The 22,067-nt window shown below is 42.8% G+C and overlaps 1 protein-coding gene and 1 long non-coding RNA gene across 7 annotated transcripts in view; one reads left to right on the forward strand and one right to left on the reverse strand.

Annotated features, from left to right (window-relative positions):
* Window positions 1–22,067, forward strand: part of LOC118968471 (uncharacterized) — a 168,402-nt gene that overhangs the window by 99,179 nt on the left and 47,156 nt on the right. The gene's annotated exons all lie outside the window — the stretch shown is intronic.
* GALNTL6 (polypeptide N-acetylgalactosaminyltransferase like 6) overlaps window positions 1–22,067 on the reverse strand; it is a 930,232-nt gene that overhangs the window by 51,593 nt on the left and 856,572 nt on the right. For all 4 annotated transcript variants that reach the window (XM_073232816.1, XM_036998902.2, XM_073232817.1 and 1 more), the window contains one exon: window positions 9,649–9,756. In XM_073232816.1, the coding sequence (XP_073088917.1) occupies window positions 9,649–9,756 (108 nt within the window). The remainder of the gene's footprint in view (window positions 1–9,648; window positions 9,757–22,067) is intronic.

The raw sequence follows: 22,067 nt of genomic DNA on the forward strand, positions 1-22,067 counted from the left end.
TTCTGAGCACGTTCCATATATAAGATGTTGATGACATCCCTGGTTTTTATATCACCTTTCTGTCTTGTGTATCATGATACATTCCCTGATTCAACCTAAACTCATATGATTCGCTCCTTTTTCTGTTGCTCAAACATCTGTGAACACACGTAACATGTCCAGCTATATATGAATTCTTTATAATTCAGTTCTTCTTTGCATTGTCCAATGTAAAGTCCTTCTTCAATTCTAATATTCAACAGGACTTTGAATGGATATTTTACCAGGAACATTAAATTACCTTTCTACCTTGGTTCATAACAACAGATTTCCACCTCTGACTGATCCTCGTTATTGTGCCACATGAGGAAAACAGATAGCTCATTACACCTGCTGGTTCATGAAACTGCATATTTCTATTCACTAATTATTTTTTGGCCAGTAACATTTTGGACCCTACTGTTCAATTATCCTAAAAATAAAATCCCTATTCAGGTTCTCAGCATAAGATTTGGGATTTGATTATTTCTCTGGCTGCGAAGCCATCCCACATCAGTGCAGTACCCCGTCCACCTCTCCTCTGCAGCGTATTTCCATCCCCCTGGAGCAGGGTGCCATCATTAGATGCATGACAGCGGGACCCCAATCCACAGCGGTGCTTCTGTCAAGATTAAGCTATTTCATGACGGCAGGTTTAGTAATAGACTTCTCTTTCTTCAGCAATTTTTTTTTTTTTTGCTGTTTTTCCTCCAAAAAACTGCTGCCAGCTAGCAAAGTCAATCTCACACAGTTTATTATTTGCCACAGTTACTCCTCCAGCAAGGAACTGCTTCACTACCCCTGACTTTAAAAGTTCTGCTTTGATTTAAATGCATTTCTTTTCTACTCTTTGAAGCTTAAGAGTCCTTTAGGAGTGCAGAAGTCCCACCCCAAAGCCCTCTTATCACTGATAATGTGACAGTGTCATCATGGATGCTGCTCAAAAGGGAATCTCTTTAAGAGAGCCTCACCCTCCCCGCAGTCATTCGGCCCTGCACGGCTCTCCTCTGATTTGAAGACGGTGAAGTCTGTGGGAAGCCTTCTGCTTAAGGAAAGGATGGTTAATCGGGCACTGAAAAGGGAGGTTCTGACAGGCAGTTCCTCTCTCTTCTTGCTCAAGGCTGTGGAAGCTGGAAGCTGTTTGCAAGTGCATACCTGCTCCGGGCTGTTTTGATATAATTTAATTTTATCTCGATTATAGTTTTTGGCCAAATATTTTATATATTTATGGTAGTGTTTCTGATAGCATTTAGTGTAGCCTTTAGACACAGGACAAATAATAACTCCCTCAGTTATTTAGCTATGTATCTTATTTTTAAAATGCATGTAAACCTAATTTAAAAAACAGTTTTATTGAGGAGTAGTTGATGTACAATAAACTGCTCACATTTTAAGTGGATGAGGCAGGTTTCTGTTTGGTTTCGTCTTGCTTTTTTGTTTTCATCCCTTAAGACTGTATTTGGCTGAGAATGAGGATCAGGATGTGATGGGATTCTTTTTCATGATTGGTTTTTTTAAATTTGGAGGAAGGAGATAACCAGTGGCTGCTGGGATTGTTGAAGGGAGCCCAGTATGAACAGGTATTTTGTTTTAGTGAGGACGCATCCCACAGCTGGGAGATGGCCGAGCCTGCCGGGGTCTGTCGAGGACTCAGAGAAGTTCTCACGCTCTGAGGACTGAAATGTTGGTTTCTCTAGAGTCAGAACCGCTGTGACTGCCCTTAGTGTGAACAGTGGCGGTGCTGTGGCTTTTCCAGCGGCTTTATAGGCAAGATGCAAGTGGGAGAGGAGCAGAATTCAGCCCACGGGTGGTGTGGAGTGAGCCGTCAGGTGACAAATGCCCGTCTGAGCACGTGCAAGGAGACCTTGTGGGGATGCCCAGGGACACCTGCAGACAGCCCGAGGGGTGTTCATTTCCATCAGTCAAGCCCATGGTTTCTCTTACTCTCACAGCTTTAGTATAAAAAGGGCAGTTTGATTCATTCATAGGCGATTATTATTAATATAATGGCTATTTTAAAGAAAACACTAACCATCAGTCAAAGAGTATATCAGGTGTTTTATTTCCTCACAGGAACACCCACAGCAAACACTCGAACTGTGGTTAAATAAAATGGTGCTCTGGCATTTACTCCATTTGCTACTAGCAGATCCTATTTTATTTTCGTCACTTTCAGAACAGGCAAAAAACAAAATCCCTATCTTTAAATAGCTCATATAGGGTCCTTAGATTGAAAGCTGTATCTGTTCAAAGCTTAGGAAATGTGTGAAATTTAATTTTTGTACCATGTGCTCAGAATTAGAGCACGAAGCATCAGGACACCCCAAAACTGCCGCTCAGTTCGGAGAATATCAAGTGAACTACTTTCTCCACCTCAAATAACATCGAAAAGGAGATTATGCTTGACCTGGAATTGCAGTTGGAAATGGAACTCTTTTTTTTTTTTTACTGTAATAAAATCGACATACAACATTCTATTAGTTCAGCTGTACAAAAGAATGATTTGATATTTGTGTACACTGAGAAGTGGTCACTACAATAAGTCTGGCTGACGTCAGTCAGCATACAAAGTTACAAATGTTTTTTACATTTCTTTTCCTTGTGATGAGAACTTTTAAGATCTGCTCTCTTGGCAACTTTCGAATACGCAATGTAACATTATTGCCTGTGGTCACCAGGCTGTACATCGCATCTCTGGAAGGGGAATTCCTGCCATGAGCTAATTAACTATTAGAAACAAGGATGATTGGAATAGAAATGAAATAGCAGAGGCCACTGTGCATCACCACGTCTTGTGGCAAGAAGCTAAGGCCACGAAATGAGTCCCTCGTCTGCAATGTCCCTGTGGTTCCGTCACGCAATGGGGGTCCTGCAGGCAGAGCTATAAAACAGCCAACCCCCCTCCCTCTTGCAAGAATGGCGTTTTTCCTTACTGAGATCATGGCATACTAAAATATTTTATTTTCATTTTGCTTACGTTCCAGTGGCTAAATTTTGGACCAGCAGGGAGCTATTTTGTCTAAGCAAGCTTTCACTTCTCGTGGCTCTAGTGGAACTGTGAATGCAGGGGAATGTCCAGTTCTAATGGGGGTAATGACGAAAATGCAACTCAAATCCCCCCGGCCCACTTATAGTTTGTTTCTCAAGTGCTTTGAAAAAAGAAAGCTATATAAATGCTACATAACAATGCCAAGTCCCGAGGTGCTTTAGGTAAGGGAAGAGTCGCCACTATCAGACTGGAAAAGGACCCACAGGAAAGCGAACAGATTTCATTGAGAATGACAAATTAAAAGTGACGATTAGTCATGTCAGCTAATTACCATGTATGTACCTAGGACCCCCACATGTATTATATTTACTCTATAAACCTTCCCACAGGCTTAACAAAACCTAATGCAAAATGCTGGTCCTCACTAGGGACCCCGAGACATGGTGACTATGGTCCGCACACCTCGGGGGTGGCGCCTGTCAGTCACAGGCCCTGGTCTGCACACGAGAAAGCATCGATAACTTGCCCACAAACCTGGGCTGAGCCCCGGGGGTCATCCGAAACAGCTGGGCCAGGCAAAGAAGAAGGTGGCATCTGCGGAAGATTTTGGGAAAAAAATATGCAGAGCGAATAAGTAGGAAGAAAACCAAACTAAAATTAGTTTTGAGGAGCTTGTGGGAAATGACTGAGTTGAAAAACACTGTCTTTACCTCATGTATTTTTTTGTCATGGAACTTCACTTTCTTTTTTAGTACCTATGTTTGGTATGAAGATTTATGCTTTGCCTCCATATTAAAATTTTTAAAGACAATGTGTGGTTCTGTTGTTAGCTGTTACACAGACCAAAAAAAAATTACAGATACTCAAAGTTCTGATAGCCCTGGGTTAGGGACCACGGGAGCAAGGGGGGGTCAGGTAGTGGGGAGCACACTCGTGTTTCATGTTCTCCCATCTGCTCTCTCAATGTCCTTGGCAGACAGAGAAGTTTCACTTTGCCTTATTTCCCTCATCCGCAAAACAAGTATAAGATGACCAGTGTTCAGAAAAGTGACTTCATTCTAGGGTGAGAGCTCTGCTGGTATCATGTCCCGGAGCCCTGTCTCCAGGTGGGGGGCATGTCCTTGGGTGGGGGGACACTCCATTGCAGCGGGACAGCTCGATCTGACTGGACAGGTGCAATGCTGCCGACGCAGAGTATACCGCGTGCTCTGAGCTCTTCCGCCTGGCGTATTGATGAATATTTACTGGGGAATTTCTCTAGCTTGAGTCTTCATTGAGGCTGGAGAGGACCTTTACCTTCAAAACATGCAATGGGCTCATCATATTTTAGTGGCTTATTGAATTATTATTCCCACATAGTAAACTCATGATTTCTCTTTAGGGAGGCATTCATGAAGAGTAATGGGATATTATTTATGGAAGATGCTTGAATTTCTTACATAAAAATCTCCATCTAAATAGAAGATATTTTTAAATATGGGCAAGAGGGGGGAGAAACTACCACAAGATTAGGGTATGTGAGTGATCTTTAGTTCGGGCCACAAATATTGGATGTCCTTATCACTTTATGTGTTATATTGTATGCAAGAATTAGAGATAGGTATTGTTCTCAGAGGGATTGTTTCTGCACAAAGTCCTAGTCATTTAGGCAGGATGAGTCTTTTGGGAAGAATTCCTCATTTCCTGTCTTTTGGGAGGAAGCCTTCAACAGGCCACCATGACCCTGAACTCAATGATCGTTTCAAATAAAGCATCTGAACTCTGGTTTGAATAGCAGAAAGTGCTGGCTGCCGTTGATGGCTAACGACATGCTACAGCTCTTACTCACTGGGCAGTTTTACGAGAGTAAACTGATTTACAGCCATCAGGGGAGAAAGGCCAATTTGTGGCTGTGTAGGTTTCCCATTCATCAACATACCTTTATAGCCTTGTTGGTGATTTTATTTTCCAATATCAAATGAGTCATTTTGGTCTTGTTAATGCTTTTCTTTGACTGATATATTTTTCTGACATTAACAAAAAAAAAGCTGCATACACCAGATATTGTATCCTTCGGTTTTGGCTGCTTCAGAGAGCGGTCCACAAGGCCATGGTGAAAAATGAGGAAACACTCATTAGCTGGCTTGGGGTGGTTGGGCTTCGACACTGAAACCCTTCCCCCCTCTCCCCTCCGCCCCTGCACCTCCTTCCAAGAGTTTGCAATGATCCGTGGAGTCAGCAGGGCTGATATCACCAGAGATGTGAAACCAGGAGACATGTTGGGACTTAAGTTAAGATTTCATTTCATAGCTGACAGAGATAAAACAGCCATTCTTCCTCAAACTCAGGTTTAACCTTTGTGCCCACGAAGTTTAATAACCGCAACATTCAAAGGTCATTGCATTCTGCTGAGAAACCCTGTGTAAGTGTGTAAAGTCAAACGCGTGTCACTTGGATGTAGGTCAGTGTAGCCTCTAGGGTCACTATCTACGATCTGTTATCAGAGAGTATCTGTCACTATGTATTAAAGAACTCTGTATATACAATTTAACCAAAGAGATATATTTCCTCTTTGGTTAAATTGTAAACCCAACAATACCATTGTAATCTATGCAAAATAATTTAGAGATAAGCAAAGTACGTAAGATAGAGATCCTCATTCTGTGATGAGCTTGGCTATTTTTATCTAACTCTGGTGCACCGTCAAGATATTTGAATCGCTACACACAAATCCTTGACGTGTGGCTCCACCTTCCTGCCGCAGTCAAGGTCATTCACTAGGAGGCGGGAAGATTTGTGTTCACCTCGTTCATTGTCTATGCTTCCGGGCCCAGCATGGTGCCTGGTATGAATAACGTCGCTTTCAGAAATGAGCATCTGCTTACATACCGGTCAAGAAAATGTGGCTGATCTGGTTTTCGTCCGGCTGTTGCGGAGCCCAGGTCCGGCTGCCACTCAGCGGCCACCCTATCTAAAGCCATCTCAGCTCCTTCCCTCCTCCCCTGACTCACCGCCTTGTTTTAGGGAGACTCATTTATCTCAGAAGCTGCATGAAAACCTCACAGTCACATGGGACCTATCTCCTCGCGGGGTGGCAAACCCAGGCAAACCATTTAGGAAATTTTCTTTGCAGATGCTTCTTGCATTCAAAATGATACTTTTTTAGTCTTTCTTTTTAGTATTTACTTGTTGGTTGGTCTTTCCTTTCACTTCTTCTGTTTGTATGCTGGTACCTCCTGTTCAAAAACAGGGAGAACTCCGTGCAGGCTGCAAAAGGTGGGCAGCCTGGTCCTGCCGCCAGCATGCAGGCCAGGGTTTGTGTCCACAGGCCCCTGCACACGCCTGTGCCCCAGGCCCTCCCGTAGGGCCCCGGATGGCGGGGCTAAGCCGCAGACGACAGGCCTGGGTCCAGCCGCCCCAGCTGTGCTCACCAACTTTAACTTTACCCCTTTAATGTGGCATTTCAAGTGCTAGAGGCCATCCTCTGCAGATTTTTATGGGTTTTGACTTTATAGTTTTATAGCTGTTATCCAGAAATTTGGTGGATGGCTGACATGAAGTGCAAGATGACGTTTTAGAAAAGAAGAAGTTACTGACACGCTGTCCATGACAAAGTACAATGTACAATCCCCCGATCTCCAGTCTCTGGCGTCCCTTGCAGACAGGCTAAGAGGGGTCCCAACTGCGTCCTGTGTGGCCCGAGGCCCTGCTCACCATTCTGAGGTGAAGGACAGCCGGTGCCCTCCTGAGGGGAGAGTGCTGGGGACTTTCCAGTCTCCCTACAACAATAGGGATGAGCTTCCCTTCCCTCCTGGACTGGCTGGCTGTTCTGGTGAAAAGCTGCTGCTGCCGAGCCCAGAGACTGACACTGGACCCCAGCGGCCTCAGTAAAACACTTAGTTTTAACCTGACGAGGGGAGACTGATTCTCAGAGGCAGCTAAATTGTAAGTCACCGTGTCCCCTGGGAACTGACATAAGGATGCTAATTCTTATGTTCGCCAACTAAGGGTGTTGATAAAAACCTACCATCTTGTATTCTGTCAGTTGAAAAGAAGAAAAGCCTGCATTGCTGCCCAAAAATATGTGATTGCATTGCATGGATTTGGCTCTGTGATTCTGATTTTTCTCAGTTCCCTGAGGCTGGGTGAAAACGGGGCCAGTAACTGTTCCTGAGTCCGGGAACCACTGCTCCGTGAAACTTGGTCATTTAACTGAGGTCTACTTGGAGGTCCTTGTCCAGTGCCCCAGCTGTGCCCCTCCACACATATCTTAACCATGTGCTTGAACACTTACTTGTTGTCTCATCCTGTCCTCAAATGGCTTCCTACATAGATATCTTGTCCCTTCCCACCAGACTGTAATGCCAGGTAAATAGAAGGTACTGGGTACCGAGTTCTTAGAATTTATTCCTGTGATACACCCTGGTGTGCTGTGTAGAGAGCGGCAGGCTGCTCGGGCGAGTGGCGCGTTGACAGGCTGCTGGCCTCCTCCATCCGCACAGGTATGGTGCCCTCGCCACCTCCTAATGAGGAGGGGAGGGTGAACTGCCAGCTGGGGAGACGCCGCCTTGCACTGGAAGCACCTTTAAAGCCGCTCATCCTTTTTGATGCTTTAGCGACCATGTAGGGTGGGGCAGGTAGGAGAGGCTCGCCGACAAAATACCAGAATCATTTCTTCATTTTAATATGTCTTTTTAGTTAAAAAAAAAAATCATAAAATGTTCCTTAGCGTGACAGTTGAGCTTCAATATTTATGATTTTCTGATTGCTCTCGCAGTTTAGAAAAACTAATGAAAATGAGTCCTCAGGTAACATTTAAGTGGAAAAGATTAAAACTCAGAATTATGGATTTTTTGCACTGGAATGAATACTCACTTTTTGAAGGCAATTTTATGTGCCAGCCCTAGTTTCCCTATACTTGACGGTCCTTGGAAAAGTACTTCATTTACATCTCAAAAATATATAAACACTCTTATTTTTTGAAAGTAAACCCTTTTGGAACAGCACAAAATTTCCCTCTCGTTTTTATATTCTAGTTTCAGCTCAAACCTCTCACGCGCAGTATCCCTCTTGCAAACAAAATCCTGCAGCCAGTGCTCAGGCTGGAAGCAGGAGCAGGGGGCGGGGGTGGGGGAGGCAGAGGAGACAGGACGTCGCTATCGTTGGGATATTTTAAATGTTCTGATTTATCTCAGCCACATAGTTGACTTGTGACCTGTGCTCACACTGTCTGATCGTTTACGTTTTTGCGAAGCCTTGGTGTTTTCTTGAAGGAGCTTTGAGATTCATATACATTAAGTTTTAGGACTAAATCATAGTTTCTCATCTGAGATGGAGCTGTTTAATCACTTTATGATTTCGTGATTAGTTTCTTTTCTTCAAACAGTATATCTCTATAGCTCCTTAACAGAGTATCTTATGTCTGATTAGTCTCTCAAGAGGGAGGAACGACATAGCTATTTCCCTTCAAGGTGTATGTGGTGCACCTTTGTTACTGTAACACAACCTGCCGTAAAAGAGGTTATGCATGTAGCTAAAAAGAAGTGGATGTTGTCAATCTCAGAAAGGAAATAAGGAAGAATCCTCTTTCCCCAAAAACATTCATTGTAAGTGAAAACTTCATTATATTTCACTGAAGTGTTTAAGATTTAGTAAGACTCCCCAGCTGAAGCATTTTCTTTTCCTGGCTTTTCCTGATTAATTCTTTCAACATGCATTTGCTGAGGGTCTACCAAGCTTTGTTCTAGGCGCTCGGAGTCTAATAGCAGATAACAGAGAAGCTCTGTGTTTGAGGCTTGATACTCTAATGAATCTTGAAGAACTAGTTTACATTTTTAAAAAGCTTGTTATATGAGCTCATTGAGCTCTTTGTAAAAGACTCAAATAGTTCCATTTTGCAGCCTTTTTAGTCAAAGAACCAGTGAGTAACTGAGGATTCGATTCCTGGGGGCGCGAATGCACAAGGGCTGCAGTGAGACGCCCTGGGCGTGGATTCTGAGCCGCGCAGGCGCAGACTGTGACGGACAGACGGACCCAGCTCTGGAGAAAGCCACGTGGAAAACACAGCGTCAGCGTTGTCTTGAGACAGTATTGCGACTATGAGCTTCCAAACATGTCTGGGAACATTCTAGAAGGTGGAAGAGGAGCGCATCCTTGCATTTCAGTTACGAAAAAGACTTTACTCAACACAATATCGGAAAAACAATCTGGGGCTTGACCGGTTTGTGAATTTTGAGGATGGGGTAAACCTTTCGGCAGAGCCTGCCCTCGCTGCAAATGAGACTGCGGACCCGGGCGCCGGCCTCTCCACGGCTCCCACTCACTCCTCCCTCCGACTCACCCCGCTACCCACCCCGAGGACCTGGGCGGAAACCCCTCCCCCGCGCTCAGTGTTCAGGAGGGCGTGAGAGTCACCCCGGCGGGCTGCAGCTTCCCCTCCGCAGTGCGGCCCGGGACACCCCCTCAGCGGGTGCAGGTGACCATTAGATGTGACGTATGTGAAAGTGCTTTGAGACAATTAAATAAGAGGTTTAAGGCTGGGTAACTGTTAATACTCCTGCCAGATTGTGCCTGTCGGACCGCGTCCCAAACTGCCCCGGGCATGGGGCTGCTGGCACCACCCACACATCAAGCCCAACCCATTCTGACACCCAGTTACTCACTCTTGCCAGGCTGGTCCCAGATGGAACTTTGTAAGGGACGTATTTCCTGTAGATGTGCCCAACTCTAGAACATGGGACATCAAACATTTCTCCTCCACACATCCAAACCTACAGAGGGGACATTTAAAAGTATATCAAAAGAAAACAGTAAATTTCATGCAGAAAAGGAATTATTAGTAAGAGTCATAGAAATTCTTAAAATCTCTTAAAGTCTCTAAATCAATCATTTATATTTGTTACAAATGGCTAACCAAAAAAAAAAACCTCACATTTTTCAAAACCTGGATTCATAAAAGTATAGAACCAAAATACAAGTTCAGTAAAATCTGCTGTCCATAGACAACATGCGGGCATTTTTTATTCTAATAGAGTTTGATATGATATCACAAATATTACACTGGACTGACATTTAATGTTTGGACATTTCTTATTTATATACATATTTGTTTTGACAACCTTGTTGTGAAATCATTGAAGAGGTAACATTGGAATGAAATTAAATGTTGATTAAAAAATTTTAAATAAAAAACATGAAATTCTAAAATAGGTAAATGAATAAGGAACATAGATACATTCATACTTTAAATTACATCTAGATTCTGAAACTTTCAGTGCAGTGTGTCTTAAAATTATTGATATATTCCACTTTCTACCACCCTTGATCTTTTCTTAGGTCAAGAAAGTAACTGGTTAGCGAGGTGGACTCAGTATTAAATCTTAAACTCAAGGTTTCTGTTAAAATGCTGAACTTATATATGGTAACAAAAATTTACAGGTTAGGTTTATCATAGTGCCCACTTCGAAAGCCACACTCTTAATGATGGCTTATATAACAGACTACTCACTACACAAGGATGAATTATCAAAACAAAAATCCAGGCTTCATGTGTGCTAAATTTTCATCTATTTTCATGGCAACAAAATGATTAGTAAGAGTAAAATACCATAATAATTAGTTTTCTATGTCCACTTGGCTGTACCACAGTGCCCAGATATTTGGCCAAACACTATTCTAGAGGTTCCCAGGGGCTGTTTTTTTTGGATAGGATTAACATTTAAATTGGTGAAGTTGGTAAAGCAGATTACCCTGCCTCATGCGGATGCACTGCACCCAGTCAGCTGAAGGCCTGAACAGCAGAGTCGGACCTCCCGGGACAGGAAGGGCTCCACTGGCGGCTGCCTCTGGGCTTGAGCCGCGGCCCCTCCCTTCGTCCTCAGCCTGCGGGCCTGCCTTGCAGATTTTGAATTTACCAAGCCTCCTCAATCATGAGAGCCTATTTCTTAATACAAATCTCTCTCTCTCTCTCTCTCTCTCTGTGTGCGTAAATAAATACATATATAATTTCTCTGGAGAACTCTGACTAATACAGATACACAGCTTTGTTTTAAGGTGTAATATTGGAAGAAGGAAAGAGAACTGTTTCCGTCATAACATATTTGCTCCCAGCTTTCACCAAGAGGAATGACACCCCTGGTGAAACTGGTGGACAGTGATCGGGGAGAAGAGAAGTCCCAGGGGAAGGCGACTTGGTCCCTGAGACAACACTCTGGCTGCCAGCAAGCCCAGGACTCTTCATGGTGTCGGCTTCGCCTGGCTGGGATGTTTATTGACGTTTTGGATCAAGGTATCAGAAGTGTGCATGGGTGATATAAAGCTGGCGGGGCAGTGAAGGCTCTGAAAAGCACCAGCATTTGGAAATATCTTGAGAGGCTGGAGCTGTATCAGATTAAACATGAAAAGGGTAAACATAAGGCCTCCAGATCTAAAAAAATAAACACTTCCAGAGCAAGACGGGGTGGAAAAAAAAAAAACCCGAATAGCAGAAAACACACATCACCAGCCAGCAGGCTGGAAGGATCTGATCTGTCTGCCTGAACTCTCATGCAAATTTCAGGGCCAATGCTTGACATTCCTTCCTAAAGAGAATTGCTAAAGTGGGAAAGGGATGCAGACTATTTTAGGAGAAACTTTTGAAAGTACTGGAGACACGTCATCTTGATAAGATAAAAGAGAAACTCTCCAAACACCCGAAGAACCTAATATTTGGAAGAGATGGTATGTGGAACCGCAAGGAGATAGAATTAATAGGACAGAGCTGCAAAGGGACAGATTTCACTCAGTGGCAGAAAGAACTTTCTAATAGACAAAATATTTAAAGGATTAAATGGCTCCACTCATCACTAGATAGTTGAAATCTATAGTGAATGACACGCTGGAGACACAACTTTGGATGGGCAGTTGACCTGGCTGGCATTTTAAGGTCATCTTAATAGTAAGAGTTAGCACTTATGAATGCTTACTATGCCTTTTTCATTTAACACTCATAACTCGACAGCAGACTTTACTATTTCCCCAGTTAAACAGTGTGGAGGCTGAGTAACTTGCCCAAAGCCGTATAACCATCCGCTTCCAGAATGGAGATGGGCATTCTAATGGTCTAACTCCGAGTGCCCATTTGCTCAGTCCATGGTCTACCTGCAGAATGAGCACACTTTTCCTGTGAAGGGGGCCAGACAGCCAGGACTGTATGTCTGCTAGGTCATATGGTCTGTCTCACAGCTCTGCTGAGGAAAAGGTATGGCTGTGTTTCAATAAAACTTTGTTTACAAAAACAGGCAGTGGCCATCGCTTGCTGGCCCCTGTTCTATATGCTACAAAGTTCTTGCAAACACTGAGATTCAGGACTCAAAGAAATATATGTGGCAGACTGTGTTTTCTGAAGCTGCCCCACAGTATCTCCCATTGCACGTGCTGGAGATGTGCAGTGTGACCTTGGTACCCCTGCAGTGTGACCTTGGTATCTCTACAGTGTGACCTTGGTACCTCTGCAGTGTGACCTTGGTACCTCTGCAGTGTGACCTTGGTACCCTCCCATTGAGATGTGAGTCTAAGTCCCCTTTCCTTCCATTTGGGTGGGCTTGTGATTCTTAGGCTAGCAGAGTACAGAAGAAATGACCGAAGCTGGGTCATAAAAGATGACATAGCTTCCACCTAGCCACTGGCCACTCATTTTTGCAGCTCTGACCTGCCACATAAGAGGTCTGACGCCTCAAGACTACCCCAATGTGAGAAAGTCCAGGCCACGTGAAAGGCATGTGTAGGTGCTTGGGTAACGAGCCTCAGCCATTCTGATCAATGACCCGCATCACTGTTGGACTTATAAATGAAGGTTCCTCTAAATGGTTCCAGCCCCGAGCTGTTGGGTCACCCCCAGCTGCAACCCCATGTGTAATGAGGCAGAAATGAGCTACCCCCTCAGTGCCTTCTCTGAATCTGGGACCCATAGAACTCATGAGCTTAATAAAGCGGTTGTGTCATGCTGCTAAATTCTCGGATGCTTTGTTACGTTGCAAGAGTAACTGGAACTAGGTGTTTCCCAGTCTGTGATGAAGGTGGCCGCTAATGCTGATAACCAACATCCGTAGATTGCTCACAGACTTCATTTTACTCTACTGGAGGAGATACAGTGCTGGGACTCCCCACTTCCCATGCTCATTTCTTCCTGGACATACTTTTGGGTTATAATTTCCAGCTCCACTGTATTTAAATGAGGTCGGATGACTATTTCTTGGTGGTGGAACGTGAATACAGAAGACATAGATGTCACCTCTGGGCCAGAGTAAGCGTGGGCTTCCCTTTCTACCTTCTTCATGATTTCCTTTTTCCCACAAGGCCTGACCAATTGAGAATATCCACAGGAGGATTCTGAGCCCCTGGAAGCAGGTGGTGTCCCCAAACGGATGAGGCCTGGGTCTCTGTAAAGCTGGGAGGCTCAGAGGGCATCCCCCTGTCCTGAGCTGGGCCAGGAGCAATAGGGAAAACTCGATGCTGTTACCAGGATCTGGGGATTCTTTCAGCACTGGGAACACTGTAAGAATCTTCTGTTTTCTCTTTCTCTTTGGACATTTTTAATTGGAAATAGTGAATGTAGTTATTTGAGAGATTGTTTCCTTTTTATTTGCATTTTAAAGTGGTAAAATTTGAAAGTAACTAGACAGCAGCTGAAGGGTGGGCAGAGAATGTGTGACAGTCCTGTTTGTTCTCTTCGGTTGAAGGTGATGAAGTGTCAAGGCAGGAAGCTGTCATATCGTCTGCAGCCAGGGGACAGTGACTTGTTGACACAGGCATTTATTTTTCATGAAAAAGGAGACCATATCACTGTTGGTTGGGGAGGTGGTCAGTGTCTTCTGCAGGATGAGGACAAATGAGGTGACAAATGAGGGCAAGGAGGAGGCCAAGGTCTGGGGCGGTGTTTTTCCTTCTCTGGCCCTGATCTGCTGTCTCGGTTCATGCAGTCCTCTAGAATACCTAGCAAGTGGGCAGGCTTGGACTACTTCTTAACAACACTGCCATAATAGAGAGTTTGTAAGTCGTCATTGCCTTCCTTTCTAAATTATGGCAGAAAAACTAATAGACACACGGGAATGAAAAATAGTTCTCCTCAGAAGGTCACTCTCATAGATATTACAGATTTCTGTGGGAGTTTTCCATTGGTGTGTAACAAATTTCTGCAAACATAATGTCTTAAAACAACAGGCATTTCTGAAATCACAGGTCTGTGGGTCAGAGAGAGGTCCAGGTGGGCTCAGCAGGGTTCTCTGCCTGGACTCTCACAGGGCTGATGTCTAGATGGTCACTGGGCTGAGCAATTACCTGGAGCCTCTGGGGAGGAATATTCCAGGCTCATTCGGATTGTTGTCAGATTTCAAATCCTTGTGGTCGTCGGACCTATTTTCTAGCTGGCTGATGGTCAGGGACTGTCCCCAGAGGCCACTCCCAGTTCCTTGACCGTCTTCCTCTCAGCAATGGTTCATCTCCTCACATAGACTCCTTTATATGTTTCAGATCTCTATGACTTTTTGTGCTACCAGCTATAGAAAACTGTGCTTTTAAAAGGTTCCTGTGATTAGGTTAAGACCACCAGCATCACACTATTATCTTAAAGTGAACTGATCAGTAACCTTAATTACATTTGCCAAGTCTCTTTTGCCCTGTAATGTAACACAGTGGTGGAAATCAACCAAGGAAAAGGATCATCTTAGAATTCTGCCTTTCACAACCACCAATGAATCAAAAGTCAAGTCTTCTATTGATAATCTCCTAAATCTTAAAATTATTCCCATTAGAAATTTTTCTTTACAGTTAAGTCAAATTCAGGAAACTTCCATCAGATTTTTTTTAGTGCTAAAGTCAGTGTTTAAAAAACTATAGAATCCTAGAATTAGTTTCTCCATATTGCCTCTAAGATCACTTATAAACATAAACCTGAGGATACTGTGCCTCCATTTAAAATCCTTCAGTGGTTTTATGTTGCTGTTAGGGTTAAAGTCACACCTCCTCCACAAAGCCTCCAGAGCATCATCTGGCCTTCCCCCCACCGTCTCACCCACACCCCCCACATCATACACACACTCTCTCTCTGGGCTGTGTCTGTTTCCTTAGGAAACACCAAATGTCCCTCTTCAGGGCTTGCTGCCATTAGTATTATTTTCAAAGGAGATTATCCCCTCTCTCTTTCCCTCTTCTTTTCCCTTGCCTATTTCCTATTTATTTTCCAGCTTTCAGCTTTTCCATCACAACCCAGGCCCTAGATTTGGTTAGGACTCCTGTTTCATGCTCGCCTTCCATCCTGTAGTTCTCTTTTACATCCTTCAGTAACTGAGTCAGTGAATACGTAGTGAGCATTTACTATGTGCCAGGCAGTTTTTCCCAGCTGGAGCCGTTGTAATGCGAACAATTCAAAGTTCTAAACACATGGAACTTTCTTTCAAGTGGAGACAGAACCTAAGATGACCGTAATTAAGTGATATTTGTGTGTTTGTGTAATAATTTGCTTAGTGTTTGTCTCCTCTCACTAGACTAAAAGTTCCATGACTATTTTATTCATTTTTGTATTTCCAGCTACCAGTGAAGGGCTTGGCACATGGTAGATACCCAATAAATATTTCTTGGGTAGTCGAGTATCATCACTTCTTATTTTAATTGTACTTCACACCCTACCTATGTAGGTTCATCCAGTTAATGTCGCTTCTTACGACCTTAGGGCAAACTTGCTTTTCTCCATAAGCAAGCCTAGTCCCACGTCCCTAATCTTAGTGTCATTTTGTGTCTTCTTTGTTTTTTTTTCAGCTGTCCAATAACAATGTCTGTTTCCATAGAAGCATCCATATCATGTGTTTAGGTGACAATATAGGAACATGGTTCTCTAGGGAAGTGCAACTCTTGTAGCATTTATCAAATTGTATATATGTTCTGAAGATGTGCTTTATATTTTTAAAAGACATTTCCTGGCAGTATGATATGATGATGCTCTAAAAAAAATTAACTATGGCATTGTCATTCTTAAATATCTAATTCTTAGAGAAGAAGTGATCTACCTTTATAAGTAATGTGTCCTCTTTTGACAAAATAAGTGTTTGAAAGCAATGTTTTTTTACCCAAGAAAGAGCATAGGGTGTTTTTTCATAATGTAATTCCAATTGACTGAATAAGTGAATGCTTGCCTTATTTTTTTCAATCACTTTTCAGTATCAGCCACAAACTGGAATTTAGACATAGAGAATATTAAATTGAAAGGCATCAAATAATTATGCTTGTCACATGGAATATGAAATTAGTTTCAGTAAATGATTGCCAGGAAGATAACAAGGCGACATTATTATCAGGTATGAGAAAGAAGCACTATATACTATATGGACTTAGTGATTTAAATTCTCAAAAAAAATTATTAATGCCTTCAGTCCCAAACTGGCTCTCTCTCTAATCTTATCTCTGACCCTTCTCCACCCTTTCAGTTCTGTTCTGCCCAAAGGCCAGAAGCCCGCCCACCTCAGAGCCTCTGCGTGGGGCCTGGAATCCCCTCCAGGCTCCATGTGGCCGACGCCCTTATCTTCATCAGCTCGAAGTCCTCTTGCTCCCGGCGCCCTCGCAGTCCTCGCCACCCCACTCTGCTCCTGTTCCCACAGTCCTGACCCCCTCCTAACTCACATACTTATGTTTACTATTTGCCTCTTTCCCTGATATTGAGCCATAGATCCCAAGATCCTAGGACAAAGCCTGACACACAGCTGCAGCTCTGTGTTTGCTGAATGAATGTTCTACCGATATATTGGCTCATTGATATAAAGCAAGGTTAATTCCAGACAGCTTGAGTCATTTGAATAACTGTTGGGCTATGACCCACCACTTAGCTGCTGTTAAAGGTAGTAGCTGTTATCTCTAGTATATTCGAGTAGAAATTTCAAGGCAACAAGCTATCTTGAGCTTATTTTCATTCATAACTGGTTTATTATAAGACAAAGAAGGGGCCGGTATTAAAAATACAGCACATTATATATAAATAAGTAATTAAATTTCTGTGACTGGAAAATAACTTTGTAGTATGGTATGACTTGGATGGATTAAGTATGAAAACTTCTTAAGACTAGTCAACCACTTTACCATCTGTCTACAAGTTAAAATGTTAACTGTTAACCTCAAAATCTTTTGGGGTGTAGAGACTGGGAAAGGCCATGTCTGTCTTCTATTCCTCTTCTGGGCTAGAGGTTAAGAAAAATGGTGCTTTTTGGCCTGATTCGATCTAAAAGGGTAACAACAGAAAGTAGCCCCCCGCCACCTTCCCCAAACCCGCGGACATACACAACTTCTTCAGTTTAGTCTTAGAAACCTGGGTTTTGAGTTAATTATTTGGGACCAAGTGGAAAAAAATAACACTTTATTTTAACATTTCCTGACTCTCCTTTCCTTTTAGCTGATCAGAACAGGATTAAAAGCAGAAACTAGAAAACGTATTTGCAGTCTATGTGGACAGGATAGTCTCTAGTCTCAGGGGAGAGCTCTTGTTCCTCGAGCCATCTGCTTAGAAATTTTCTAAAGAAGAAACGCTCTGTTATGTCAGTGCATGTAAAACCCACCGTACCCAAACTATCCTGCACTTAACGGGCTTCAAGAGGTCTGCGCAGGGAGGGCCTGTTCAGAAGATTGCTGCTGCTAAGATGCATGCTGATATCAGTTAACAGTCTTAAAAGCATTGATGGAGTGGGGACTGGAACAGAAAAACAGGTATATATTGCTTATTGGTTTATTCAAACCCATTAAATCTTGGGGAGGAGAGAGTGGATCTGGACATCTTAAGAGTGTGTTTTAGGTAAAACATTAATGGCTAATTCATTTCCCTACAGCTTAGAAGGTGCATTAGAGGCAAAGAGTTTGCTTTTTGCCATTATTTCCATGTATTTCCAGATTTTTAGTCTATTGCTTACATTTCCTAGATTCACCATCTGCTAAAAGTAAATAAAAAGATTCTTTAAAATTTTTAAAAATTGGCTTTCAGTTTTGGGACAACAGCTTCCTTCTTTTAGGGCAATTTCGGAACGTGCGCCTCCCAGCCCCTCGGTCGCAGTATCTTCCTGAGGGCGGGGGCGGAGGGCTTCCCCAGGCGGGGTCCCTGGGGGGCAGGAGAGACAGTGGGGAGAATGACGCTGGCGGAGGGGGGCAGACTTGGACTCATTTCCTTGGCTTCCCAGTTTCTTTACAAGAGCGTCTCTTCAACTTCCCCTTTCCTCTAAGGCTGAGCTGGGCTTTTAACGGGCCAGAGTCCAAATGAAAAGCTCTCTGCACCGCAGGGTCTGCGTGTGGGGGGGCCAAGGATGCTGAGACACGCCGCCCCCATCAGACGCCGCCAGGTGAATGGCCGAGGCCATGAAACCCGTGCGGAAGCAAAGCATTGTCCAAGCTGCAGCTGGAGGCAACTACTTTTTTTATTTTGGCAATTTTCAATATGAAGAAATTTCATCACGATAAAAAATGTGAGTGCTCTTAAAGGCTCATAATGGCATTTCATGCTATTTTTAGTCTTGAGAAGTCACTATTTTTTTATGATATGGAAGAGCAGAGAGGGTACTTTGGGCCAGGGCTTGAACTGGGCAGGTTGCTACCCTTTTCTGAGTCTCCCTGTGCTCTTTTGTAAAGTTGGGGTAACATGCCTACTGCAGAAGGTGGTCGCCAAGAGCAGTGATGCACAGAACGCCCTCGTGCCACCCTTAGCTGCAGCTCGACAATGGAGTCACGTGACGGAGTCTTTCCCACGGTCAACCCGTGTTCTTCTGGCGTCACGGGGGTCATTGTTCTGTGCCCACGTTGACCTCTATGGGCGGGTCAGGACACATGACGGACGCATGAAGACATGGAAGTCCGCCGGTGTGTGTGCAGGAGGCGGTGCTGCGCACCAACTAGTCTCAGCCTTTGGAGAAGAGAGGCAGCCGAGGGCAGACCTAGTGCCCTGCAGGTTGCAGGTGGTTGACCTCCGTGCAGAGTAAACACCAATCCTTACACCTCTGACGTGTGCACGTACTCCGAGGCTCCTATAACCCTGGGATCTGCGTGAAGGGTGTGAGAATCATACGGAGTTTTTTGGTAACTTTCTGCACAAATATCTTTTGCCCTGGTGGGTCAAGCTGATATGCTTTATACAGACTTACACACCAGAGGCATTAGCATGATTAGATTGTATTTCATGTTTTTCTTGTTAGGCAAAAATGGCAACCAGAAAAATATAAAATGAAAAACATAGCAATATTAGTGTACCATTTCAATAGGAAGTCAAATTGACCTTAACCCATGTATTGAATGCTGTGTAAATTGTTTTATCTTATTCACTTTACAACTGTCTATAAAAGCTAAAATAAAATTAAATGGGGAATTAGGAAAATGATATCAACATAAAGGAAGTAACACATGGGAGACATTCAAATTCGCTGTGAGACTTACATCCAACGGACATAAAATTTAACTTGAAAATGCTCTGTTACACCTAAGGTAACTTGTTGGATAATTGAAATGAATCTCAGACTAGCTTGTGAGACATTTAGCAGCTGTTTCTGTTTATCTGTGTGTTTCTGAATGAGTTTAGAGTCATTTTAATATTTTCCTTGGAAGATCAGTTCTGAGCATGTTGAATTAAAATGGTTATTTTTATGTCACTTAGGCTAAATATTGTACAGGGAAAAACCCATAGGAGGAGCTACAGATATTTCCTTGTGTCTCTGAAGGTTTGTGGCCTGCTATAAAAAGGCTTCTGTCATATTTAGATACAAAATGCAACCCTTTGATGTACTTTGCAGGCTGGAGAGTAAGGAGAGGTCTCTAATATAGCTATTTCATAAAAGCAATGAGAAAAGAGATAAAATATTTTAGAATCATCCTTGGCATAAAAAGGATTCCTAATGAGCACATTTTATAAGGCTGAATTTATTTCAAACAAAACCACTTGTACAAAAACATGGCCATGAGAGTTCATACAGAGATGGCTTGAGGGAAAAAGCACACTTCTAAAATGAAGCAGTTGTCCCCTTCTAGGGAGGCAAATAAACTATTTTAGGAAGATGAATTAAACACCCCAGGAGGTTTTGTATTTTCAGACAACTACAAAGAAAAGTGGAAAATGCATATTCATTAAAACTATAGAGTCGCTGCCGGTCCACTGGAGGCCTGTCTCGGCAGCCAGGACTGTGGCACTTAGTGAGCTGGGGCCGGGGGACGGAGGGGCTGGCTTGGGGACAGGGGCCCATGGAACGACCCCTTTCTCTGGGCTGCTAGTGTGTGATTGTTTTGTAGTTTCTCCTACAAATCTGTGGATAATGTAACACCTGGAACATTTGCTTCAAACACTGGAGGAGTAAGAGGGGGGAGGTGGGTGTCAGGGCACGTGGACGAGAGGCCACGGATGAGAGGGCCTCCGCATGGACGCAGGGTCCCTTGCCCAAGAGTTCTCTGGTGCACCAAAGTCCTTGTTTTAGCTTAGAAGGGTTGGCTTCTCTGTACCCGGGATTATTTCTAGAGTTTGTATTTAAACAATCCTGACACCAAGTGAGTATCTATTAACATGTCAATGTTGATTTGCACTTTAGAGACCTTTCTGACCATCTAATCTAAACCCTCTGCCTTCAGAGGACAGTCAAGTCAGCGGCCTATCAAAGCCCGAAGGGACCGTATATGTATCCAGTCAGGTATTGGGTTTATTTTGTAGGAATTCATAGGAATGGGAGGGAAACAGGGGAGCCCATTCCCCCGACTTCTATCTTGGCAAGGAAACACTAATAGTTTTAAACATTTTTGCTATTTTTAAACATAAATGGTAGTCATCTCTATTCTGGGCCTCCTACTTTGTAGTGCTGGCTGGTTTATTTCCTTTTAGCCCTTACCAAGGTCAGAAATTTTCTTGTTTATATATTCACTTATTTATTTATAATCTCTCTCTTCACATTAAATTCCATGAGATAAGAGAACTTGTCATTCTTGTTAACTATTATATTCTCAGGGTTTGGCACATGCCAGGCTCTCAGTAAATATTTGCTGCATATATGAGTACATTTGTGGATGCTGTCTGCATATGAAACCGTATGTTGTTATTTTATTTTATAAGTACCTTCATATATACTTTATAATATAGGTTATGTGTAAATTATGAAACATAACAAAATTTATCTTCCCCCTATTTTTATTTTTGCACTTATGTTCTTTCCCTTGCTTTTTTTCACTCAAGAATAGGTTTGAATATAATTTCATATTAGTAAAAATAAAGTCGTTTCACTCGTATACATGCATATTATAGTTTTCACTGTAAGTAAATGATAGTTAATTTAATCAGCCCCTTAGTGATGGATATTTAAGTTTCCAATTTTTTAATCAATAAAAAGAATATTGAGATAAATATCTGTACATGTGTGAGTTTATCTGTGGGTTGTGTGAATAGAAATGAAGGTGAGTCGACACAAAATCACAGTGAAATGCTATAGGATGTTTTCTCATCGTTTCCCATACAACTTGTACAATGTTTTATTGCTGTGATTGGCATGTCTGAGAGTGTCTGTTTCCTTAAGCCCTTGTCTACATGTTGTATTATCAAAATCCTTGACTGTTGCTGATCTAATAGGTATAAATATATCATTACAGTTTTAATTTGCATTTTTCTTCTCATAATTGAGGATGAGTAATTTTTCATATTTAAGCATTTTGTAGCCTTTTCTGGGAACTGTCTGTTCCAATATTTTGTCTATTTTGCTTATAAAAACATTTATCTTACTGTGGGAGGCCTTTATGCATTAAGACGATTAGTTGCAAAACATTTTTCCCAGCCTGCCTTTTGACTTTTGTCTGTTTTTTTCCCTGTAGAATCTTTATGGGGATGAACTAATCCTTTCCTTCAGTGCTTCCAGTTTTGTTTTGTTTTTTTAAAATCACACTTAGAAGGCTTTCCCCATTCTAGTTCTTCCAGGAGTTTTGTAGTTCTCAAATATTTTCATTTTTAATGCTTAAAATGATTTGTCTTCTTCGGATCTATTTCTGCACGAAGTGTGATTTGGGGTCCAGCTCTATTTCATTTCTCCAGAGAAGTTGTCGTCCCGTACAATTTACTGAG

This window comes from Manis javanica, chromosome 3 (assembly GCF_040802235.1).
Source record: "Manis javanica isolate MJ-LG chromosome 3, MJ_LKY, whole genome shotgun sequence".
Lineage (NCBI taxonomy): Eukaryota > Metazoa > Chordata > Mammalia > Pholidota > Manidae > Manis > Manis javanica.